The 27,023-nt window shown below is 35.9% G+C and overlaps 1 protein-coding gene across 4 annotated transcripts in view; it reads right to left on the bottom strand.

Annotated features, from left to right (window-relative positions):
* Positions 1-27,023, bottom strand: part of RYR2 (ryanodine receptor 2) — a 427,534-nt gene that overhangs the window by 96,859 nt on the left and 303,652 nt on the right. For 3 of the 4 annotated variants that reach the window (XM_054193733.1, XM_054193732.1, XM_054193730.1), the window contains exons 52-63: positions 25,428-25,568; positions 24,442-24,605; positions 22,087-22,165; positions 21,353-21,442; positions 20,071-20,208; positions 18,234-18,311; positions 17,017-17,092; positions 14,433-14,559; positions 11,364-11,479; positions 9,774-9,838; positions 7,651-7,772; positions 4,341-4,390 (exon numbers count right to left, since the gene is read on the bottom strand). In XM_054193733.1, the coding sequence (XP_054049708.1) occupies positions 4,341-4,390; positions 7,651-7,772; positions 9,774-9,838; positions 11,364-11,479; positions 14,433-14,559; positions 17,017-17,092; positions 18,234-18,311; positions 20,071-20,208; positions 21,353-21,442; positions 22,087-22,165; positions 24,442-24,605; positions 25,428-25,568 (1,246 nt within the window). The remainder of the gene's footprint in view (positions 1-4,340; positions 4,391-7,650; positions 7,773-9,773; positions 9,839-11,363; positions 11,480-14,432; positions 14,560-17,016; positions 17,093-18,233; positions 18,312-20,070; positions 20,209-21,352; positions 21,443-22,086; positions 22,166-24,441; positions 24,606-25,427; positions 25,569-27,023) is intronic. The other variant, XM_054193731.1, reaches the window with a different exon arrangement.

Here is a 27,023-nt window from a genome sequence, read left to right on the forward strand (position 1 = left end):
TTCTTGCTTCCCTATATATTTAAGGTTTCTTAATTTAAAAAAAAAAAAGAAAAGAAGAAACAAATTGAATGTTTGAGATAGAAATCTATCTCAAACAACTGTCATCTTCATACAGTGTACTATACATTCTCACTGGTGGTTATTTCACTTGAAAATACAGGCAAAACATACAACTAAAATTAGTAGCTGTCTCTGTGAAACGGAGACTTCACAAGATAAATCGCAAAGATGGAGAGGCTTATTGCAGCACTGAGAATGTTGTTCTACACTATCAAATTAGGAGGTATTGCTATGGTGTTCATCCACAGTAGATTAAACAAACCTGAACCCCAGCTTCCACGGCTGCCCCTGGCCAGGCAGCCTCACCCTCTTTGCCCTGGCACTGGTGCTCATGCAATGATATAGTGCGCAGATAAGAAAGCTGAGGTAGCCTAAAAAAAATCCTACCCAAAAAAAAAAAGACCCCAAAATATTACGTTTTTTGTCAGGTCCTACTTTTTTTCCTTACTATTTTACTGCTGTGGTGAGACGAACGCCAGTGCTGATGAAGAAGAAAGTGCTAATGACAGCAGGGATGGAGGGAAGTACTCAAAGCAACCCAGACTTAGACTGTGGATTAGACTGTCATGAAATAGTATCTTCTTCTTTGCTGTGCAGGTGCGCATACACTACATGCTACAGTGCACAGAGATGCATACTCCAGTTTCTGGAAAATTTACTTTAACAATCTATTTATACCACGTAGACACAATTCAAGAGCCACATATTCATCAGGAATGAGGTCCTTCATATGTTGCAACCAGATAGAAGGGTCAGAAATACAGCTAGTTATTCTGAAAACCAGACAAGCTTTAACCAAATCCCTCCAGCAGATACTGCAGCGTGGTTTGTTCAACAAACTAGGGTATCACAGCAGAATTCAGTGACCATGATAAATGCAGCCCCCTCAATCTAAACTGATTAACATACTAGAGTTTAGGCAGTTTTATCCATGTAACACTAAAAACAGAGTTTCAAAATTATGAAACTTCTTTTCTGGAATGTCTCCTTCAGGCAGGATTTGTTACAGAATCTTAGAAAATGCAGCTTGCTATGAAAGACAGGTTTAGGTTCAGTGGAAATTCTGCGTCTTGCTTTTGTTCAATGTCATGAATTCAGTTCTTTTCATTGTGTTTCTAAAACAAAAACCTACCAAAAAACCCCAGTATTTTTTAATATTTTAACTTAACATACCAGTTCAGACTCAAAAAAAAAAAAAAAAAAAACCAAAAATCTTTTAAATGGAACATTTCAAGAATCATTTTGCTTCCAAACTGAGGTCAGATGTCAATTTAAGAAAGCCATCTTTGTTTTTTAAAATGAGTAATGAAACCTAAAATGAGGGTTTTTTTAATGAAATTAGTTTTATTACTATTGCCAGTATTTCACAGTGTATATATGTACCTTCATTAAATGAAAAATAGTCTTTCTTTTATTAATTAAAAATATTCTTGTTTTTCAGAAGGCTGGAAACTAGATACAAAACACTCTAATGTAGAACGAACGTGCAGTATATAAAATTTCCGTTGCATCATAAAAGGGGAGAAGGTGATAATTACAATCCAACAGGATAAAAAATGAAACAAGAGAGGTTCCTTAAAGGAACTCTTCACATAACTCAAAACAATAGAGGCTGAAATTAATCAAATACTAAATCCCATGAGTTCAAGAGGTTTTAAGGCTAAAAGTATCCGAGGGAGCTAGTATAAATATCAGGTTGATGGTTGGATCACCATTCATCGTGTATTACAAATGCAGTTGATCCCATGAACTGCACAACTGAGTTTCTGCAATAGTCTGAGGTGCAGTCCTATGTATTTTAGAAAGCTGCATTATTATATCAGGAGGGAAGAACTGTTGCTGTACTGCAAAAGGGCTATGGATATTGATTCCAGGATGCCTTACTGGAAGGACACTTATAAATACAGGATGTCGTAGGCAGAGAAAGCCTTCTGTTTCTTTTTAGGATCTCCTCTGATTAATTTCTCTAAGTTACCAAAAATGAGTGAGAAAACCAGGCCTTTCTTATCTGATGTCTTAGCTAATTTTTTTTCTGATTACTTGGGTCCGTATTACCAATATGAAGATTTTTTTTTTTTTGAGAATTACTTAAATACTTACATAGAAAGAATGCCTTACTGGAGATTTAAACAATATAAAAAGTGAATCAAACTAGTCATATAAATTTGTTTTTTAAATTGAGAAAATATAAATTCAAATGCTCAGTTCCCCAAAATTGTTCACTACAATCTTTCAAATTCAGACCACTAATAATAATGAAAGTAAAACAATGCAGTCTCACTGATGCACAGCTACAGCTCTAAAACAGTAAATTATTGGGGTCTATTTTCACAGTGTAAAGAAAGAATAATTCCATGATGAACTTAGCTATCAAATGTGATTAACTGTTTAAATTCACTCTGGATGCTTAATTTCCCATTTTATCAAGACTTGTATATACAGCTTAAGCTACATGACTTTTACTAACGACTTTCATACAAGCAGCTGTATCTTCAAAAGTACCATTCAAATTCACAATAATATAAACTACCTATATAGCAAAACTATATAGCATTTTGCTATTTGTTATAGCAAACTCCCCACTATCCATAAAGGTTATTATTGAGCAACTCTTGCTCCTTCAAGATGCCTCCAAAACACACTAATAACTTTCTAGGCACCAGCTGTGCTCAGAGACTGTCCTCATGAGCACTTTCCCCTCTTCTACATAGGCCTTGTCTCTGCTGGAGTAACTGCAATTCTTTTGATCAGGTTTTCTAACACGACGTCAAGGTAAGCCAAACTGTAAGGTGACTTTGATTTGAGTTAGTAGGTCCACAGTAAATGACCAAGCTCTATAGTCTTATGGTGACCTTGTTATAACTCATGGAAAAACTACAGTACACTCCTGTGTTAGCTTAAAGATTTTATATTCTGTTAGTTACTGCACACTAGGAAAAAAGTTAAAAACCAAACTGTAGCCATAGTGAATACTCATCTGATCCCATCTGACTTATCTCCTTCTACCACTTGAACTCAGCCAAACAACAGGAAATAAGCAAGTTGAGATGTGGAATCAAAAAGGTGTTTTCTTTAGTACTAAAGAAAGTTACATTGACTTAGATTTTTAACTTCAACTGTTACTCATTTTAGAAAATAGAGTCAGAAAAACAAATTCACATGATAACAAAAAAGATTTGCAAAATTTTAATAGTATACCTGACCTAGTTCATTCTTTGAAGGAACAACATAGGGTATAGAACAGACCTTGTTTGTGACATACTCCACCCTTCAGAAAAAGATGCAATAATGCCATACTGCTGCAGAAATAACTCCATTTCTCGTATGATCTTTTGGCTTTACAAGGCAAACCCACTCAGCTCATCCCAAAACCTATTTAAAAGTGATATCCCAAAATAACTTCTGATTTATCTTCTCAGTTTAATCATTTTCATAACAGTCTGTAAGGTTTTAAACATCACACTGATGCAGCAAGTGAGTTTCTTCCCTTCAAATTGAATGAAATATGTAGGAATTGAGTTAGATGCATGTTATCTTAATCAAATTCTAATTCACTAGATAATTACCCAATTCGCTATGTTCATAGATGCTGAAGTTTGCAATGCATCCATCACAGAAGCTATATATGCATAGGATGTACTATTTCAACTATCCTATCATCATGGTATAAGAAAAAAATTGCAGAGCAAATGACCGTGCCACACATTGCATATCATGTATACACTTGATACAGACTTCAAATTTACTTCAATTAAGTGATTTTCACATGGCATAAAACAAACACCGAGCTCCTGCTAGATTCACATAATACCAGAAAGATAGTATACATGCGTATGTGGAGTCAAGCACATCTGGGAATAGTTAAGAATTCCACAGAACATCACTAAGCATTTCAGCCCACCACAAATTTTCCTTGATGACCTTCCAATACAAATGTGCAGTTCTGATGCTCTGTTTTACCCAAATGATTTAGAATAAAATAAAAAAAAAATAATATTTATTTATAATTTTCTCAGCAAAATTCTTTGATAGGATAATGAAATCCAGGTATTAGTTAAGACACGCAGAAAACTAAACAAAACACCTCAAACTGATAACTACAAAAAGCTTTTTATTCCATCTAATAAATTCTGTGATCTACCAGCCTAAATGATTAGTGGTCTGTGAAGACCATGCATTCCAGCCATGCAGCATGCAACAAAGCAGCACTTAACACAATGCAAAAATGGCAAAGAAAACCAAGTGATGGCCATGCTAGTATTTGTCAAGGGTCTCCTTACCAAACAGTGAAATCCTATGCCTGACAAGAACTCCAAGTTTGCAGAACAGGCTGAAGACAAAAGAAAAATAAAAAAGAAGAGAAGGGAAAAGGAAAAAAATAAGGGAGGGGGGGGGGGGGAGAAGAAAGAAAAAATAACAGCTGATATATGAGCAGGAAAAGCAACATGATGTCACGCAGAAAGAATCAATTATCTGAGCAGAATGTGGGACAGAGTACTAAAGAAAGAGTTTTTAAGTGCATATCCTTAACAAACATGGTTAAATAAGCACATATTGTAATTAAAGAAACAAAAACAAAAATTTAAAAGCAAAGCTAATTAATATAAAAGCGTCCTATATGATAACCCACAAAGAAATAACCATCAAAGCTTTAAGAAGTAAAATGTGGTCAGTGTGCGATTCAGGATACCACTGACAATTTGAAAACAAAAGATAAGGAAATCAGATTAATTGAAGTGTTTGATGGCAAAAGTTTAACTAGTCCAATTTGGATCTTGTCATCTTGAACGCAGTGAGAATGTCTTTTCAAACACATTGCTTTTTAAACATTGCTTAACATGAGAAATAGCCTGTTACAGGTTAAAAACCAATAGAAATGGATATGATCAATGACTTCATTTCACACGTTTGAATTACTTCCTGTGCTGATGAGCAGTGCCCCATTCAGAACAATGAAGATTGAAGTTTTGTGTTAATTCATAGAAGCGAGAACACACCGCCCTACCCAAACTGACCTGGCCTCCAGATTTAGGAGGGGTTACACTCAATCTTCATAATCCAGTTCAGTCTGAGAATTTTCTTGGAGAGCAACATCAATTTTCGTGTTATTTTTGATGCTGCTAAACCCCTCATCTATGACAAATGACATGAAGAATATCATGTCATTTTATTAAGTTATTTAATTACTAAGCACACAGGCTAGTTGTCAACCTCTGATTTAAAAGCAAAAGACACCATAAGCATGTCTGCAGTTTATGTATGAGATCTGGACATCTTGTTCCATTGACAGGCAAGAGCATGGTGCCAAATGGAAACATTTATGTCCAGAATCAGAACAGCCAGGTTAATGTGGTGTTGAATCCAGCTAATTAGCCAGTGCACAGTGATCCACTATAGCAACAGCGACTGCTTTATTTTAGAAATGAGTCTGGTTGGTGCATGTTCACTGATCTCTGTTTACTTTTTATTCCATGAGGCAGACATATACTATATATTCTTTTAAGAGAATCCTGGTTCACCCAGTCCAACAGGAAAAGCTGTACAGAAGCACGTTAGCATGATATAAATCTTGCGTCCATTCCAACGAAGACATTAAATAGCTCACAATCTTATTTTTTTAACACACAAATGTTACTCAACTGACTGTAGCATTCAGCACATGCTGTGTTTTCACAAAGTCAGACTGAACCTATTACCTCCAGTGAAATTACTTTAGGTTAAATAAATAAATTAAAACGTTCAAATGGCCAGTACTTAGACTGATGTCCAGAACTAATTTTATACACGTGAAGTAGTACAAGGACTTGTAAAATGGTCTGATGGATGAGAAATGCAAAAAGCCCAATCCTAAAGAGGCTAGTTACAAATAAGATGGAATATAATGCAACCATATTTCAGGAAGAGGTCTGACCCGTATTTGCCCATAAAACAGAGCCAGATTTAATGTATTTCCTGAACACAGAACGGTTATTGCACTTGTTAACACTGCCACTGCGTTATCAATACCCCAAATTATACTCTTCCGTAGCTTAATGAATGCAAGCTCCTCTTCATTGGAAAAAGAAAGCAGCCAGGAACTGCCCTTAGCTTGAAGAAAATCCTACGTATGAGTTGCACTCAAACAAATCTAAAGGGAAAACTCAACAGAAAATCCAAAATTCAGCTTTGGCAAACTCCCTACAACACTGTAGGGGGGGAAAAACAAACAAACCACCACAAAATAATGTTGGAAATCTACTAAAATGACCCAAAACAACCCTTTAGGAAATGGAGCATGTAATGCAGTTTCTATAAGCTTTGTGTCTCGATAATTAAGAAATAAACTGCTCAATAGCACTCCTTATAGCTATCATTCATCCAAGGTTTCCTTGTGTGCGTTTTTTCTTCTCTTTGGTCAACGCTTCTGGATAGCGAGTAACTCAATTATGTATGGTAGCACCTCTGATCCTTTCTACCTGTTTAGGAATCTGACACAGCTAGACAGCATATATGTAGAAGTCCTGAATCTATGCAGCGTGTATGCTGATATACCCATGTTTGACATATTCCAGAAGGACGCGGTTTACTGGCATGACTTAACAACTGTGAAAATATTGTTATCCAGGACATGAGAGACAGAAAAGGAGCAGCTCAGAGTGGAGAATTATCTAGATGCATGCATTTTGATAGAGTTTTTTAATTCTTTGAAGAATGCCATTCAGCCAAGCTGACAGATCAAATTAGTCCATGAGATGACATGGGGTCAAGACAGCCATTACTTACTTATGCTTATTATTGTTGCTAGAAACCTCACTCAGTATTCACACAATCTTGCAAACCCCACATACCTGTATGATCATCAATTGGCTGTCAGCCTTAAAGAACAACAATTGAGTTTTGCATGGTTCGGTACCCAATAGGAACCAAGAAGGCAACCATGCTACCTGTACATTACAGGTATGCAGCAGGTCCTGTGTGAAGCTTGTAGTCCACCTCACTGAACAGGAAATATGGGTTTCAATTCAATCAGAAGTGAAAACATATCTTAGAGAGATGATCTAAAAAGTGGATAACTCCAGAGAAAGGATCAAATGGATATTTCTGTCATACTAGTACTGTTATTGCTATTTAGAAAACCAAAATGCAGCAAGAATGCAACTCACTCATTTTTACTTTTTATGGTGGACAGTAATAAGGATACTGAAACTCAGTTAAAAATAAGTTTGGCTTTTAAATCTACCACAAAATTTTGGCAGGAATAATGATTTCGGTATATACCTATTTCCAACAGTGAAAACTGACACACAGTTGTACAGCCTGTGCCACAGACTGCGCAACTGATGTATTGTTGCACATAATGCTAAACTTAAGTTCCCTGCATGCCAAAATCATCACCACTACCTTTAAAACCGCATATAATCATAACTCTGTACTCCTCTCTTCATTTTATGTAATGAATTATCCTAACAGGAAAAGAAAGTGAAAAAAGTTTAATTGCACATTCATAAAGATATTTCTCCGCCTCCCACTTCTCACTTTCACACAGTCAGCTGCTGCTCTTTAAAGACAAACACACATATGCATACGCATTAATATTATTTTAAATTTTACCTTGTCACCATTTCTTTCTCTTTATTAGAGGCATGGCCTCCACTGCTGAGAGGCCTACTTGCTGCAGATAAGAAATACAGGCGATGATTTTTAAAATACTGATCGATCAAAGGGAGCACAACCTGAAATTACATCAGAAAGAAGTGATTATCTCAGGGCTTTCTTTACTATGTTCTGTATTACTCTTTGTAAGTTACAATTAAAGACAGAGGTTTCAAAAGTATGTTCTGTTTTACAATCTCTAGTATTTTTTCTTTAATGTCTATTCTTCTTTGAATTTATTTAGTATTCAAGGCACTTCAAACGTCATCAGGAAAGGCAGCAGAAAAAAATTACATTATCTCTGGGACTTGATTTGTGATTTTTTTTTTTTTGAGGAGGAGTGCAAAACAGAAAGTATAATTTCATTTTATCTCACAATTTAAGATTTTTCGAGTACCACATACCCAGACATAACTATTGCTATTCATGCCATTTAATGCAGTTTAAGAAAAATTCACCTACAACTGTCAGAGCACTAACAGCACTTAATTCTAGATGCTATTAAATAAAACTTCCAAAACATCCTCGCTTATTAAGGGCTTGTCCACAGTTCTCCTGTTTACTTCACGTAGTGACCATTACTTAGTGCCCACTGCAGGTGTCAGACAGGAGGAGATCCAAAATGAACAGCTAATAAGAAAATCTGAAATTGCTTCCTTTTAGGAGCGTGGTTCAAAAGAAGGTGGAATGCTAGCTTCTGAGGCAATGGACTTGGCAAATAGTACCGCATGGAAGTACTGTAAGGTATTGATATTACAATTTAATTCAAGGATATTAGGATTTGAAAGTGCTGCAAACAGCTGCCTCTGCTTATTCAAGAATGAATTCAAAAAGCACTTTGAATATGTAGACACCATACAAGCTTTTACATGCAAAAGGCATAAGCAGATTTCCTTAATTTATACCACGCAAAACCTTCTTGAGACCAAAAGGAGAATTGGGCTGACAGGAATTTAATGACTTTCAGCAAGAAGTGCAAAGTCCTGCACCTGGGGAGCAATAACCCCAGGTACCGGTATACACTGAGGGTTAACCATCTGGAAAGCGCTTTGCAGAGAAGGACCAGGGAGCCTCAGTGGACAGCAAACTGACCATGAGCCAACTATGCACCTTCACTGCAAAGGTGTCAACAGCATCCCGGTTTGCATTAGACAGAGTACTGTCAGCAGGTACAGGGAGGTGAGTCTTCCTCTCTACTCAGCATTGGTGAGGCCGCATCTGAAGTGCTGTGTCTGGTTCTGGGCTCCTCAGTGCAAGGGAAACATGGACATACTGGAGAGAGTGTCCAGTGAAGGGCCACAAAGATGATTGAGGAACTTGAGGATCTTTCAAATGAGGAGAGGCTAAGGGAGCTGGGACTCTTCAGCCTAGAGAAGAAAAAGCTCAAGGAGGATGTCATCAATGTGTATAAATATCTGAAGGGAGGGTGTACAGAAGATGGAGCCAGGCTCTTTTCAGTTGTGCCCCATGACAGGACCAGAGGCTGAGAGCTGGCACAGGTTTCCCAGAGAGATTGCCGAGTCTCCACCCTTGGAGATATTCAAAAGCCTGCTGGACATGGTCTTGGGCAACCTACTCTAGGTGACACTGTTTGAGCAGTGAAGTTGGACTAGATGACCTCCAGAAGGCCCTTCCAACCTCAGCCATTCTGTGACTCCGTGATGGAAACACCAGCATGGTTTTAAAACGAGGAAAGAAATAAGGAAGGTGACACTAACAGATACATAGCTATGTTAATTCCAGTAACTATTGCTCACATTTATCTGCCTGAGGATTGTAAGAGAAAAATCTTCAGAATTAGACTAAGCCACTCAACAGAAACTATAGGGAAGTTATGAATAACATACTATGAGTAGTTGCGTATCATGAAGGAAGGAAATAATAAGAATATAGTCCTGTAATTTTTTCATCTATACTTCATACTAAAGTATTTTCAAGCAATTTTTATTACGTTTTTAATTAATAAAATAATGAACTTTACACAGAGAAGTGCAACTAACAATAATCACATTCGCTAACAAATGCTTTCTCACTTCAACTACTTACTATGTTGATAAAGAATAAGCAAAGATATACTGTACTTTGGCAAAAAACTTGATTTCTTGTTCATATGGGAAATGCTCTCCTTTGCCTCTGCTGCCACCATCTGCAGAGAAAAGAAAATTAAGCTCCCTGTCATATTTCCTTAATTACAGTCTACTCTGCATTTTTCTTAGAAAGTCTACACTATAAACAAAAACTGGTCATCTTTAGATGTAGATTTAAGATACCACAAACAGTATACACACTAATTAAAGTGTCATTTTATGATTCCCTCATGAAAAGTTACAGCAAATAAAATGTGTAAAGAAAAACTGTACAAATCTTCATAAAAGTCTAGACATCTGATAGTCCAAAGAGATACACACTTTTTTGTGAGATGAAAATCTGGCCCTATATTTGTATTTTTGTAGTTATTCAGAAGCCTAAACTCAGGTATCAATGCAACACCATTCTCCAGTTCTTCACAGGAGGAACAGAATTACGAAATTTTTACTACCTATTTGTGGACTTTGTCTAAAGAACAAAAATAATGGTTAGAACTACCGAACTGAAATTAAAATTGCTTCAGTTCCCCCATTATCATAAAAATCAAATACTCTTTACAGACATAATCAGGTACAGCTCCCAGACTATTTATCCTTTATTTATTACCTTCTTTTTACTAACCAATATTAATATAAACAGTATTTTTTCCACCAGTGTTCTGGTATTTATTCATTATAATTCTTGTAGTTATGCCAAATCTATATAATTAAGTAGAACGAAGCCATGATAATCAGGTATTAGCAGCAGAAGTAACCCAATGAGTTACCAAGGACAGACTTTTGCTACTTAAGTAACCATGGCATTTAATAATTCATAAATTTGATAATTTTCACTTTAAAACTAGATAGGCTTTTGGATGAGCATTGATTTATTCAATCTCCCTGTTGTTCCTGCCATTAATACTGTCGATTACAGCATCTATGCCTAGACGTGAGGCAAGATATAAGTTATGTGACATTGAAACTCCCATGGTCACACAGAAGCTGTATCTGGCTAGGTTTTTGGCTTTTACTGCTCATGTAAGAAGCTGACTTGGGTCACCAAACTTATTTTTTTAATCTTTAACAAAGGCAGATCCAGCTATATCCTTCCTTCATAGCACTGTTGATGAAACATGCTGGTATTTGTGAAAGAACATTCCCATTGTAGGAGTTTGTTAAAGAGGTTTCTCTACTCGACTTCCTCCTCCAGAGAAAATTTCATAATGGTACAATTGACTGATTTAATTTGCTCTGTGAAAAAGGGATTACATGTGAATAGTAAATATTAATGTGCACATGTGCGAGATTATGAATTTGTGCATAAATGCAAGGGCGCAGCTAGCTTTCTTTTTCAAAGAATTAAAGTCATTATAAATTTTGGCTGGATGCTTTTCATCTGATGAATAAATATGGGATACTGGAATGAATGTGAACTACGTAACTTTCCAAAATTCATCATCTTCGCCAACTATAAGAAACTAAAGGGAAAACTCCTAGTCCAAGAATGTCTCTTTTTTTTTTTTTTGAAGCTTTCTAGTTGTTTTGATAATATCAAACATCTTAGTCAGTAATTCTTAAGAAAATGCACAAGGAGTACTGTACCAAACTCCAGAATGTACTGATGGGCTTCATCCACATATCTTATAAGTTGCTGAAGGAAACTGTAGGCAAAGCGTTTCTCAATGGAAGGTGTGTCTAATTCCAGGTCCTTAAGTCCTCTGTAAAAAGAAGCAAGTCAATTTTCACACATGCAGGATTCAAAGTAGTCTTCCCACTCCATGTAGTCTGACGCCATTTTCTCTAGTAATGATTAACTGCTTGTTAACATAAGAATTGTTCTGTGTCTGAAGTAAACAGTACGTTTATGCTTATTTAGGTTTTGAGCAATTTGTTAAGCTACAACTCAGATTTTCCAAGTAGAAGCTTACAGTAAAATGAGACTAGTCAATCAGATTAATACAGCATCATTATAATTTCTTTCCCTTACTTGTAAGGTATTATTGTCTTATATTTCCCTCCAGGGACTGATTCTTGGGTGAGGGAGTTTTGAAACTACCAAAATACTTTGATTTAAACAATCAAACCAGAAGTAAATCTAGTCTCCCTCATCATGACTATCCCCAAAAGCCTGTTTGTAATGGAAGAACTTTGAATACCTATGCAGCCTTTGTGAAAAATCTGGGGAAAACCTAAAGAAAGTGATGGAATTGCATTTTACCCTTTTCAGTATGTTCTATCAGTAAGTTACTAGTTTGATACGAAAAGTGTATCTTCTTTCAATAAGTGTGAATCTGGATAAAGGAGACAATGCTGGAGACCATAAGTCTCCAGTTAGTAATTAACGGGACATTAAGAAACTTTGGGCACAGCTTGCGAGAGGGACACCTGGATTTTGTAACTCCTAAGAGGAGGGGACTTGAAGAATATGAGGATTTGGAAGATTCGAGACAGGTCAGTGGAACTACACTAATGATGGAACGTGCAGGGAAGGAAGACTGAAGAAGAGCAAAGGGGAGAAAAGACAAAAAGGGGTATAAAAGGGGCCAGCCACATGTAAACCAAGGCCTGTCAATACAGTTGTCTGACTGAGCCCTGCACTTCATCCCTAAAGTCTGTCCTATCCTCTTATTAAATCCTTTCTTAGCTATCTCTGTGTAATCTCACTCGCTATCCCATGTGTATGTGTGTGCTGTAAGAAGTGCCAACTACTGGCAAGACCAGCATGAGCGAACACGGGGCCAGCAACTAGAGTCAGACTTGGGGTGTAGGTGCCCCCAGGCCTGTGATGCCAGCAACAGGGGTGAACAAGGGTCTCAGCATCAGTAGTTGGAGAGGCCACAGCTTTTGGGAACATCTCTATGGGTCCATCCTACAGACTTTGAGCCCAGAGTGCCAGCTACTGCAGGGGACTGGCTTGACTGGATTTGGTGCTAGCAATTAGAGTCAGACAGTGGGGGACGTAAGACATCCCTGCCTTACCCAGGTGTCTGCAACTGGAGCAAGTGGGAGTCACAGTTGGCAGCCACTGAGGTGGGAATGCTGTGTGTCCGGAAAAACAGCTAATGGCGGTGGCGGGGAGGGAGGGAAGTGTCAGTAAGATGAGTGAGGGGCTCAGTAACAGCAGCTGGAGTGGGACCATGAGTCACAGGCCATGTTCTTGAGTGCCATGTGCTTGGCAGGGGGCAAGTGCTTGTATCTTTCCCTAAACCCAATGTGCATGAGGGTGCACAAGACTAGAATGGTCACTGTCAAATAAAAGACTGTAAAGAAATGCGTGCAAGGCATATGTGGCAGAAAATCAAGTGGTAAGCAAACCAAAGGAATATATGAACCAAATGTTTGTTTGTTTAGACAGCACAGTGGTCACAGGAGCAGCAGGTACATTGAGTTCAACTTGATAGAAAGACCATTTCACTAGCACAGGAGGGTGTAGCTGCGTCAGGAACTATTTACTAGATGATGGGTGTGCCCAAGATAACAGTTATCTTATCCTTCCACTCCTCCCGAAAACCAAAAGCCACGTTTAACTTGTGTTTAAGTTAGACAGAAATAAAAAGGATTAGTCAAAAAGGAATGGGTAACCTTGAATACAGCAGAGGAGTCTTTTGTCATTTTGACAAGGGATGAGAAAAGAAACCTTTGCTGACTGACATCCTTCTTTGTACATCCTACTCCAATGAAGGAAAGTAAATTGAATTGTGCCAGCTACCCTGAAAAATTTTACCTAAAATTATTAGATTACCTGTGGGACTCTATAAAGAGGCTGAATTTCATATGTGATATAAAAGAAAGGAAGTAGGCAGATTTTAAGTAGATGGGCTAGGCTAATTAATTCACAATGATTACTTAAATCCATCTCTGTGACTGTTTCATTCACTTACTAATGCTCAAGTCATGCAAATCTCAGATACGCTTTCAGCCTTTACTAGTGACTCACATTTCCTAAGCCACGATGATGAAGCCGACAAGCCTCCAACTTAATTAAAATTTTATTCACGCTGCATTTAGTAGGTGAATATGCCATATTAAAACCAAAAGGAATTATGCTGTTATTCTGCAGAGAATAGCATGTATACATACTGAATTATGAACGTTGTCTTGTTTACTACATTTATCCACTATTATTACATTTACATGGTGGATTTTTTAAAAAAAGCTTTTTAAAAAAACACTTTTAACTTTTAAAATATTTTAATAACACTACAAATTAACTCAGTTGAAAGGAATGAGTAGTAGATTCTAGAATTAAAACTGTCTTATCAAAGCAATTGCCTAGAAATTCTTATTGAGAGATGCCTGCACCTGACCTGAAATTAAGATTTAATAATTCTATCACTTGTAGAAAATTAACAATTTCACTAACAGTTGTATGTATGGAAACACACCAGAAAGAAAAGGCATGCTGCAATGTTGAGAGGAGAGGCAGAAGACATTCAGAGATCCTGGAGAACTCTGCTTGTGCCTTCCAAAAACCCTGCTAATAATCCCATAATCCATTTCTTCCTTACAATGTTCTATATGAAGGAGCTCATCCTTACTCCCGAGTACTGAAACCTAAAAATTACCATAGACTTTTCTTGTCTTGTACACACACACAAAAAAAAAGAAAAAGGGCTAGTGGCAAGGAGTATTAGAAACCTTCTGTGGCACTAATACTGAACAGAGAATTACCTGGAGACAACATATCCGTTAATCTGTAGAAATTTCAGAATATCCTGTGCTTTTTCTCTGTCCTTGGCTTTTTCTTTGGCTGTGAGTGTATCATAAGGAACAAGAAGAGGATGGTTGCCGCCTCCTACTATGGAACATCAAAAGAATTAAAAAGCAGTTAAGAGAGTTATCTGTTGACGTGATACATCCTACTGGGACAGTAAAAGCACTGTAATAAAAATACATAGCATGTTACAGTAAAATCTACTCTGAAATAAGAACAATAAGAACAAACTTTTCTGTTTCTTTACACAAACCTAAAAAATATCCAGATAGAAACTTTAGACATGGCTGCTAACAGTTCTAACATAATCGGTCGTTGCAAGTACCAGGTAAATATGTTGAACCTACTGCAAAAACTCTTGAAGAAAAAAAATGCTTAACTGTTATGAACAAGTATTATAATTGCAACTTAATTTAACGAAACTGAAAATATTTCAGCAAATAACACATCATTTCATAAGAAAAGCAAGATAAAAACAAATATATAACCATACACAGAGTCCTGCTTTTAAACATTCTGATGACAGCAAAAAGAGTTCACAGAGTTTAGCAAGATACATACATATCTAAAAGTATATGAAAATGATACAGTTCTACTTTATAGTAATAAAGACAGAAAATTAGAGTACATTTATTCAAATGTGGTTCAGACAACTGTCTAATCTGATCTAAAGAATGCTGCAAAAACAGAGAGGTAAACAAAAAAAAAATGCGTTTGTATAGCTTATAAATAGCTGATGTACTGATAAGTCTCTGAAGGCAGATAGTTCATTTGGCAGGAAAATAAAGTTACTATTAGTAATATAAATATCTGCATAAAAAGACACGTTCTTAGGATTTCACCTTCTAAAATTACCACCACATAGGCAGAACACAATAAATTCCGATGATAATTGCTACAAAACCCCAGGAAAGTGCAAGGGTAACGATCAGACTTATCTCAGAAAAAATACTTCAGCAAGTCTCTAGTAATATTTTAAAAAAAGGAACAAATTATCTCTAGAAAATATTGGAGACATATCCTTAAGTGAGTTTGTAAACCACGTATTCTAAAATTTTCCATTAGTCCTGTTTGAATCCATTTAACTACACCCAAAATGGCAACCTAGTGGGCAAGTGTGACGGTGGGTTTTTTTGTTTGGTTTGAGTTTTTTTAGGAAGTACAGCCTCTAACATTGGCATGACTGGGTTTTATTCTATTATCGCAAATGTGATCTAATTCCACCTTATTCCAGCTGAAGACAGACATGCAAAATTGCATGCATGTAAGTGTACATGCCCTATCTATGAAAGTCATTAAGACTGTAATAGATCATTCAGTTACAATTAATACACGTGAAGTGTTCAGTGGAGGGGAATGACATTTGCAATTTTCAGGTGGCTAACACACATTTGTCAATGACAAATACATTGACGTTTCACACAAAGAAACTATCAGAAGCCTCTCCTTCATTCACTATAGCTGCCTCCAGCCTTCTCAGTACTATGCTCCTTTGCACAACATTACAAATACTATAAAGTGTTCTCAGTGACAAAAATCTGCCAAATACAGTTCATCCATTTAAATACCTCGTCTTCATGTTGCCTATGATTTCCCGGACTTAGCCCATCCTGTGGCTACTTACCGTGAAGAAAGTTTTTTCAATAAAGTGTATAAAAATTAAAATAAAAGCTGTGTTAAGGGGAAATATAATTTAAGGCATGGAAATTCATAGTGATTTATCAAAGGCACTTCCAGTTGAAACTTTTTCATAAAAACTTAACTACTGTACCTTTGCTGGAAGCTCACAACTAATAAAAAAAGCAAGCATACAATTAAAAAAAAAAAAAAAGGCCAAGTTTGGTGCAAACAATTAGACTTGACACTTTTAGAAAAGGCAAAACCCTAGCTTCAGTCATTTTCAAATGAGAGCTTGCTGTTTATCCAAATATTGTTTCCTCCACGTGCAAATATAATGTTATCTGCAGAAAAAAAAATTAGCTTTAACATAAATAAAGAAATTATTTTAACACAGAGGGAAACCAGTAAGTTACACAATACACGACAAAATTCGTCAGGTAAGCAGAGATCATGGAGCACGTGCAATTTTTAGGTGGAATCAAGAATCTGTTCTACATTTACCCACTTGTCAATTCAATATGTGATACATGCAGTTCTTAGTAAAAATCCTTTTAGATCTACCTGTAATAAGAGAAGTAATTCAACTTAAGTCAGAGCCCACTGGGTAAGAGCCTGGAAGATTAATTCTAGAAGCAAAATGAATTAATGTAGCTTAAATTTATTTACAAGCTTTGACTTCTCTTGCTTTGATACATTTGAATTGGCAAACCACATCAACAGGAACTGTTCTATTCAGTACTATAAAAACTTCCAGGCACTAAAAATCACAAAATATTTAATTAAAAATAGCTACTTCATTGTTTCTTCATCAATTTAAATTTGCTGTTCCTTTTTTCTTTTCCCAATCTGTTTTCTCAAATATATGACCTAAGCTAATCATAGAGAACTTAAAACACTGTAAATACCTGTAGTTAACATTACCTTTTGCTTCAAGCTCCATTTTCTTTTTCTTTGCCCATATGTTATGGTAGTTTTCCGCCATCATCTCAGCCATGGCCTTAGGAAAATGGAGAGCTTAGTGATACATGTTGCAATGCTTAACCCCCAAGAAGGACAATTTTCTGGTTGATATTAAATAACAAGTTTTGTTCTCTGGGAGCTTCAATACAATTACACTGTAATGGTTCACTGAAAGCGAGTTTTTATTGAAAAATTATGATACATAATTTTTGGAATGGAATTTGGAATGGATGGGCTTATGTATACGAATTAGGAACCTGGTGCTGAAGAGAAAACTGCTAATTCGAAAAAGGAGGAACCACAAAGAGGACTATAGTTTGGAAAGAGCACTGAGGTGTCAGACGGGGACTTGATTCTCAAAACAATGCCAGTAAGAACCCCCTGAAGGTTCTGGAAAGGGCAGCAAGCCAGAGGACTGCATTTTAAAACAAAGTTGAAGAATCTAACTCTGAACTCTTAAAAAAAAAATCTAAACCTGAACTTTAAAGATATTAAACATTCAAAAAAAAAGTTAAAAATTACATATAGTTCAATTTTAGAAACTCAGATCTCATTAGTATTTAACATGTTTGGATATTTCCTGAATTACAGTATCAGGGCAATTAATACCTAAAACTGCATTTCAATTAAATTTGCCTAGCTTTTAAATAACAGATTTTGAAGTTGGTTTGAAAGAACTATCAACTAAAAATATTGTTCCAAATAACAGCAATCTACTGAAAGATGAGGTAAAATATTAGCCCCAACTTCTTCGCTCTCTGTTCTCACAATATTTGTTGTAACAATGGCTCCTGATTCTTATTTCTTCAGTTTAGAAAAAAGAGCAATGACAAAATGTTTTGGGAAGATGGTGGAGAAATGAATGATAAACAGAAACAAGCTGATGCTGCAAGATTTTCTAAACAGGATTCTCTTCAAAATGACGGATGTTCGCAAAGAGAGCTGGGAAAATCAATCCAGGACTAAAATAAACTTTGAAGCTTTTGAACATGAACGACGTTTTTCAAAGAAACAGAGGATCAAAGAGCAATGATGAAAAAGAACAAAAAAAAAAGTCAAACCAAAATCCAGGCATATCAAAGAAAGTAACATAAGGCACCAAATTTGTTTAAATTAAACTAGCAGAAAAGAAAAGAAAATGTAAAAAAGGGTAGGCACATTAAGTACTTCTGACTTACATGTAAGTCTCTGGAGAGCGTGACGTTGCTCATGTCAATTGCTCGAGGAGTGTAACCATGGGCTGTATCTACAGAGATCTGAATAACAAGTGTGCAAAACAGCGGAGTTATACAAGTGTTTGATATGAATATGTTAACGTTAACAAGATCCTGAAAGTAATGAAAGAACTTAAGGAAAAAGTCAGTTGTATATCTCTAGAGAGCAAAAAGAACCCATGTAGCCCAACTGCAAATACCTCAAGGACGGTAAACTTAAGCAAGATTTAAGGAAAGGTCTACATACTTTGTTCCCAAAGACAGACAGCCATCAGACACAAATCCCCCTCATTCAAATGCAAGTTTCACTTGAACTCATTTAAGATTTGAGCTCATTGTGGGTAATGCTTTAATAAGGTTATGAATAAACCTCTGCGTTTTCTGGAATTTTTTCTTCTCAGCAGGTGAAATCTCAGACAATCTAGTTTAAGGGATATTCAGGCAAAAATCAAACTTTGAATTTGGCTTTTCAACTCTACTTCTACATACAGGAATACAAAATCTACTAAATACATAGCTTTTTCCTTCTGTCCCTCCTCCCCACTCAGAAAATATCATCATTTTGTCATTCTTTCTCTCTACTGCCTAAATTTGTCACAGGTTTGCTTGTTACATTGACACAAACGTTTGAAGAAGGATAAACAATGACGGAGATTCTCTGGATGGCAAGCCACTTGATGCAAGAAATGTGGCTACAAAAGGGGCATTGCTGGGCTTTCCACTATGGATTCTGCTGTAACAGATGTCCCCCACAGGTATATCTTCCTTTAGAAAGATTGTTCTTATGACTGATATTATTTTCATATGCATATTTTTTTCCTAATGTCCAGCCGAAACCTACCCTCTTGCAGCTTGGACCCATTCCCTCTTGTTCTATTGCTGATTACCTGTGAGAAGAGACCAGCACCAACCTCTCTACAATGTCCTTTCAAGTAGTTGTAGAGAGTGATGAGGTCTCCCCTCAGCCTCCTCTTCCTCAAACTAAACAGTCCCAGCTCCTTCAATATCACCACTCACACATGTAAATAGTGCAGAGCAGAGTGGAGAAAAGAGGGAAAGATTTTTCTCCTCCATTTTATTTCCCCCATCGGTTTGGCTCCACGCGTGTCTGTGTGAATGGGAGAGACAGAGATTTTCTCCCCCCTCAGTTTAATTGCATAGTGTATGGAGCTCTAAGAGAATATAGTGTCAGTATTTCTCCATTTTATCCTTACAACATTTTGATTTAAGAAGACTATTCTAAAGGAAAAAAAACCTATCTTTAACATTTTCAGAATTTTGGCTACAGATGTAAAATTTTTGCTGCATTAACATTGATGTTTGTATTAATTTTCCTTAAAAAAAGGAAATATATATTTATTTAAATAAATAAAAATAATTTATATATCTACCCTTATCTATTACTCTACACGCTTAAAGGCATCCATAGCCACCAAATTTCAAAAAATAGTAGACTAAAATCATATTAATACTCACTACTAATGCATAATCACCTACTGATGTAAATAATTCCCCTAAATAATGCAGGTAACTTTAAACCAAGTGAACAAATACATTTCTATTTCAGTTTTGTTCAGGTGTTTTGAAAATGTTTATTAACATATTACTTTAGAACAGGGAAAGAAAGTTCCAGCTTCAGCGAATAGAAATCCAAACCCATTATCAGTTGTACAATTGCTTGTGAAAAATGCTTTCACATATTTTTATGCTACAGGTTTATTTCATTACTTACAAAATCAAAGATTGGAGAGTAGATTTTGCATGCCTGTTTTTAAAATAAGGTTTTAATAAAATGGCTCACTTGACTGGTTTGAGATATGCGACGCGTCCGATTATACAGTGCCATGGAATCTCCCTCCCGTGTTCTTTCAATTCGCCATCCCCATGCCAGCATAGTTTTCAGTGATTCTTTGATTGGCCATCGATAAATTTCTTTCTCCTAGAAGAATGCACATGTAATAATTGCCTCGTTTATTACGTAGTTGTACAGAGCAAAAAATAACTATTGCGCTTTTGCCTGGTTATACTGAGATGCAAAGAAATGTACTAAAATCAGCCCTTATGGCCCAGGGATACTGCAAAGAAGCAAATAATTCATATAAGATATTAAAAAAATTATTTATCATTTCAGAATTGGGCAGAAGAATTCTGGCCCTGCAGGAAGATGATGATCACAGGGATAACCGTGTTAATGACATGCTCAGATATGAGCTCAAAGGTGGATCAGTAATTATCAAGAGTAATGCAGTGTTTTGTCTGCTAAATGAAACAAAAAACCATGATCATAGAATCATAAAAAAAGTCTATGTTAGAAGGACCTCTGGACGTCATTTGGCTCAACCTTCTGTTGAGGTCAGATAAGCTAACCTAATGGGGCTATCAACGGTTATCAAGATGAGGTTATCTAGGGCCTGCCATGTCATGCCTTTAATATTTGTACTGCTGGTGATTTCACCACTTCTCTGGACAGCCTATTCCAATGTTTAAGTTGTCAAGATAAGAAGGATTTCCAGAAAGCATTTCTGCTGAAGGAACTTAAACCCAGTGGATCTTGTTCTGACACTGTGCATCCCTGTGAAGAGAATGCATCCATCTTCTCTATAATTAGCATTTAGGTACTGGGAAACCGAAATTATATCCCCATCAGTTTTCTCTTCTTTAAGCTGAACATAGACAGTTCCTTCAGCCTTGCTTCACTTAACAAGCCCTCCAGCCTTCTAATCATCTTTGTGGTCTCCTCTGATGGAGACCAGACAAAGCCTAAACCTAAGTCTTCACTAAGCAAGCAAGCATTCCTGTATTACCTTAGTGTAAAAATATACTGGCAATATGACACTTCAGTTTCACCATAAATTATGCCATGTAAATTCAGCCATAAGAGAAAATAGGTTGAGTGGCCCGTTTATTGTACAATAAAACCCTTCTGTCTCTTTTTGAGATTTTGAGGAAGGCAACAGTCACATATTAGCTGATTTAAACTTTAAATAAATTTTTAAAAAGGGTTGTAAGCCCAAGGTGATATTTTCAGAGTGAATGAAGCAATCTTTCAATCACTCTGGATCAAGAACGAACAAATTCCTTACCTTTTCAGATAGTAACTTATATTGCTTCATTAATGGTTGCACTTTTGCAGATTCAGAATATGTTTCACCATATGTCCATCCATTGGCAAACTGAAAACAGTAATAAGATGAAAAAAATGGGGAAAAGCAAAAAATTATGAAAAATCCTATTTTTATTGGTACAAGGAACTGAACAAAGCCTCTGCAGAGTTGTTCTCTTAACATTTCCCTTCTACTATTTTCTCAACAATTTCTCAACCAACATTTATATTATCTACACAGAATGCAATTAACTATCTAGCATGCCATCTTTTTGAAAATTAATGAATACACAAAGCTAACGTTTAATACATTTTTCTTTTAAACATTTACATAGAGCAAAATACTATGCTGCAGTTGACGAACCATTTTTAATTCTGGACACAGAAACCGCACAAAGGAATAAAAACCCTAAATACGATTTTTAGTTAAAAAATTGAAATTTGAAGTCAATGAAACTCTTAAAGAATTAGTAAGCATATTTACTCAAAAGACAATGATAAAAATAAAGAAATGATGAAACGCTATTTTGAAATACTCATGGGCACTTACAGAACTTTCCCCCAAAACGCATTTCAAGAAAATATAGGTTTATACCTTACCTATATACCAACTTGAAGCGTTATGAAAAATAATATTCAGAGTAAAATATTTTGAAGATGAAATGGATTCAAATAAAAAATCTGATCTTGCTTTAACAGGAATATAGATTTTACCTTTTCCATTGACCATTTGTCATGAGAGTGTTCTGCGTATTTGTTAATGAAATATTCTAGCTTTTCAGGGATTGTAATACTGAAAGTGAAGAGGAAAATAGCCATTATACCACACATGCTAAAACGTGAATGCTTTTGTTTTGAAGAAAACTTTCAAATAAATAATTAGTAGTGTGTATATCTATACAAAGCATCTTACTGTGCTCTGTTTCCTCACATACAGTTTACTCCAAGCCCCAGTTAAATAAAGAGAAAAAAAAAAAAAAAATCTGAGTTACTTAATGGGCACTGAATGAGAACCACAGTTGTTGTAGGAAATTTACTTTTTCGACACACATGTGCAGGGAAAAATCAATGATACCGAGCACTCATGCTTCTTGTCACACATTTCTATTACTAACATTCATTTTCTTAAGATCAAAGATATAACTGTGACCCATCAATTCAGAAACACTGTGGCAATTTATAGCGCATGTCCATTATAAACTAAGCGTGCTAACAGTCCTTTTTGAAACACATCATAAATTTTATTATAAGCTTGAAGCACTATAACTTATGACAACTCAAAAGTTATATGCTCAATGCTTTATTTTTCAGCACCCCGGTGAATATGAAAATATTAAAATCCTTATTAAAATAGAAAAAAATCCCACAAATAAATACACTAGCCCTTCAACAGGTGTACAAGATAGTGCAGAAGTTAATGTTTTTAAGCAGTAAAGGAAAAGCAGCTATCCTTAACTGTCAAACAAGCATCAGAGACAGAACCCTCTTCCAAAAATAATTTATAAAATACCAGTATTTTTCTGCATCTGCATTCCTACAAATGAAAGGGAACAATTGCTTCTCGATCGCTTATGAAATAGCAAAATCTTCCCTCCTAAAACAAAGAATTGTGGCAGCAAAAGTGTTACAGTGCCATCTACTGCAAAGCAGAAGAGTCTTGTTTTCAATCTTCAGTCATGGAGTGGGAAAAAGCAAAAATGTAAGACAAAATTACATCAGAGTAACAGTTTGCAAGAGCCTAACCACACACAAAGGCCAGAAAATATTCATCCAGCATGCTTATAATTTTTCATACTGTTTGGAAGCGTGTATTTTGAGGGGAACTCTACTAATAATACTTTGAATCATTTCAGAAGTGCAATAAACTGACAAGCACAATACAGTCACATTATCTATAGCTTCATATAAATAGGTCTAGGACTAGTAGGCAAGGTGATGCAGGATTTGCATGTTAAAAGAATATAGGATATGTTGGAAGTGACACTGAAAAAAGTAGGGCTTTCTTTGTCTTGAATCATCACAAAACTGTAGACTCCTACGGCAATGAGATGACTGATGATTTAGGTAATATTAAGTAACATTTTCTGAGCTTTTAAAATATATTCTTGCTATCTACAATTTTCCTCTGAAATGACACCAGATAAACTCATCTTCGATTAGTTAAAGGATAGTATAATAAATATCCTTGCTAAATTTTGTTAAATCTTCATATATCTTAAATACATCTTAGAGAAATTAATTTTAAAGGTCACTGATGTGATTTCTATATTCCAGTCTAGATTATGGCTTTTATTACCATATTTCGATGTGCATACATATACAAGCATGCTGTAACAAAGGTATCAATCTATTGACGATATTCTGTGTTCTGAATGTTAATACAGACAGAAAGCTCACAAAGGCAATTGAAGCAAGTGTCCTACAAATGGCATTTCTCAAGATATAGCGCATAACCATACTGCTGTAAGACTATTCTATACAAAGGAGAATCGTGCGCTGGCTGTAGTCAAAACTCAGGGCACAAAAGTCCCGTTCAGATATGTGTTTTGAGAGAGCGTAGTGAGAGTCTGGCTGCCTAGAGAAAAGATATTTCTCCCCAATTCCCCATTATTCATAGTAAAAAGAGATTATATGAAAGCAGCATCATCATAATTTTCTGCAGGTACACTGTCATTCACAGGCACCGGAATTAGTGTCTTGGCACGTGTTAATAATGACAGGGATGATGTAGACTAGTCTACTTTTTCTAGTCCTGAAAACACACTGGTTTGTTTGCAGCAGACATACAAAAGTAACTGGACAGTTCTATCTTCAGGCTGAAAATGCAATAAAAATGTTCTACATTGACCAAGAAATTAGTTATGTAACTGGATATTTATTGCTTTATATGATTTAAAATAAATACATAAATGAAAACCAATAATACAAAGTTAAGGTCTCCATTTTACCTAGAAGATAAGCGTTCCAGAAGAGAATAGAAGCTGTAAATTCACACCATACCCAACATCAGACTCCACCCGTTTTACACATTCATGATTAACAAATAGCTGCAACAAAATAATTCCTTACTTTGATGTATCAACAGGTTGAGGATTAAAGTTCCCATCTGAATCCATTGAAGACTGTTTTTCCATCATATTGACATAATTCGATTCCATATAGTCTGGAGGTAAGGCCCCTGCAACCGCACTCAAACAAGGCAAAGCCAATTTGAACAGTTCTTGTTCATACTTCTGCAGAACACACAGGGGATAGAAAGTGAGTCATGAACAGAAGCTATCAACATCACTGCTGAAACTGATACAGCTATACGTGAAACCAGGCAGGCAGAGAATGGCTTTCTTACTCAGTGTGAAATTGAATTTTTCAATTCAAGTTCAGAAAAAAGAAGGAAACTGACTGTCCAAAGCATATTATACACTTTAGATAAAGCTAGGATCAATTGCTCACGCTGAAGTAAATGGTTAAAGTATTGACTTCACTGGGAGCAACACCAAGCATTTTTGAGATGTCTGGGAAGAGAACATAGCACAGGAATATGCATAGCATTTCTGAATATCTAGATTTGAAATGGAACTCATGAAATTTTAAGCAGGTTGGCTAATAATACTCACAGAATCAAGAATAAATACGTTCCAAGGTGTATTATTAAACTTTTTTCTAACATAGAATTGAGTCAAGGGTGATGAAACTACAATTACTAAGCAAAGGTTTTGGTTTAAGGAAGAATAATGTGTGAGGTAGAAAAGTGCAGCTTTCAGTCACCTGCAGATGCTTGAATTTGGTTTTAGGGTTCTGAAGTGTAGTTGACTTGTGCCGATACACCTCAAGATTACTTCATTAGCTATATAATTTTTTTTAATGAGCAGCCACAATGGTATACCTACGTTAGAGCAGAAATTATAAGAGGAAGATTTAAACTTACTAAAGCCTATATTTTTCCCTTTAAAGTGGGCAATACAGTGCTGATAAAAGCTGGTTAAAAATGACAGATTAAAGAAAAAAGGTTACAAGTGAAGCTTTTACAGTAGCAGATGGATATTAAAATGAATTACCTTTTGAGACAAAGCATCAAAAATACCCCAGAACAACTTTCTGGATAAATGAAGTTCTTCTTCTGAGGCAGCACCAAAGTTACCCCATCCACCTGGCAAACAATAATACTTCCAGCACCTTTCATAATGATTTGTCAGCAACTAGAACAGAACATATTTTGAAAGCAAATAAAATATAACTGTTGATGTTCTTCCATTCTGGCACTTGACCGTTACGCAGACACTGCCAGAAAAATTTCTAACTTTTCTCAAGAAGCCATGTTGTGTACCTATTCTTTAAATAATTGGTGGACATACACACAGAACGAGCAGTTCTTTCTTTTAACATTAGTGACATATGCAAAAAGCATGTGACAGAGGATAATTTTCCCCAACACCACAAGAACTCTGACAGCTCAGCTGAAGACAACAATTCACCTCCACCTGTGTTCCACTATTCCAAACACTGCTGCTTGGTGGGTAAGACAGTAGAACCATGATTTCACCTAGTTCCCGATTATTATTTACATGTTTGAGAGGTATTCAACAATAAGTCCCAGCATAACTCATCTCTTCTGCAAGTTGTAAAACCTGCTATCAGTCCACCCTCCTGCCCTCTATTACAATTGGCTGAGGACCTTTATTCTCTTCTCACTCTCTTTCATTAAATACACATTTCAGGAATACTTTCTTCTTAAGTGGTTACAAGGTTCCAGATTATCAGGGACTCAAATGTTGCAAGGACCTGCTACTGGATATTTGCCAAACTGAAAAATCACAAATTTTTTGCTTAATGTGTCCTCTATGTCCCTGAGTCACAGACAAGAGGAAAAATTAGTTGTACATCTGTCAGTAAAGGCAATCCCGACAACAAATTTCTGACAATAGCAAAGTATGAAAACCTAGTCGTACTCAGGGGCAGATTTTCCTGAGGCACAGAATGAGAATGATCTTTCTAAGAAATTTAGCTGGAATTTTAATTCAGAGTTTATTTTAACAGTTCCTTAGAGAAAAAAAAAGAATTGTTTCAACATTACTTTGCAAAGCACATTGGCAAAGTATTACAAGTCACAGTCAGTAAAGAGCTGACAGAATTCCCTTTTTTCTAATCAGAACAAATGTCAAGATGGAAAAATGCAGATATCCATAACATAAACATGCAGAAATAAAGACAAGCATAAAAAAAAAAGTCTGGATGTGTAGAAGTAAGGATTTTGATAACCAAAAATACAACCTCAATACTGTGTTACTTTTCATGGATCAGAAAAAAAATAATTCTGTATAATGCATTTGTATATCTTCAGATTTAAATAAGCTATTATTATCTATTTACTATTTAAATTTTCAGATGATTAAAGAAAAATGGGAGAGAAGAACTTACTGTATATGTAATGTAAAAAGACAGAAGTTTTATCATTCCTGTAGAAACACAGGGGTCTCAGAAACACGGACGCTAAGAGTCTAAGATATATTTGAAAATCTTTTTTTCAAAATGAATTTTATTAAACAATGGAAAGACTTCAGGTTTGCTTTTGGACAACACGTGAGTGCTAACAGACATGTATATATTTTTAAATCTAGCCGAGAGTAAAGGCACGTTTACTCTTAGAGAAGTCC

Source organism: Rissa tridactyla, chromosome 3 (genome assembly GCF_028500815.1).
Source record: "Rissa tridactyla isolate bRisTri1 chromosome 3, bRisTri1.patW.cur.20221130, whole genome shotgun sequence".
Lineage (NCBI taxonomy): Eukaryota > Metazoa > Chordata > Aves > Charadriiformes > Laridae > Rissa > Rissa tridactyla.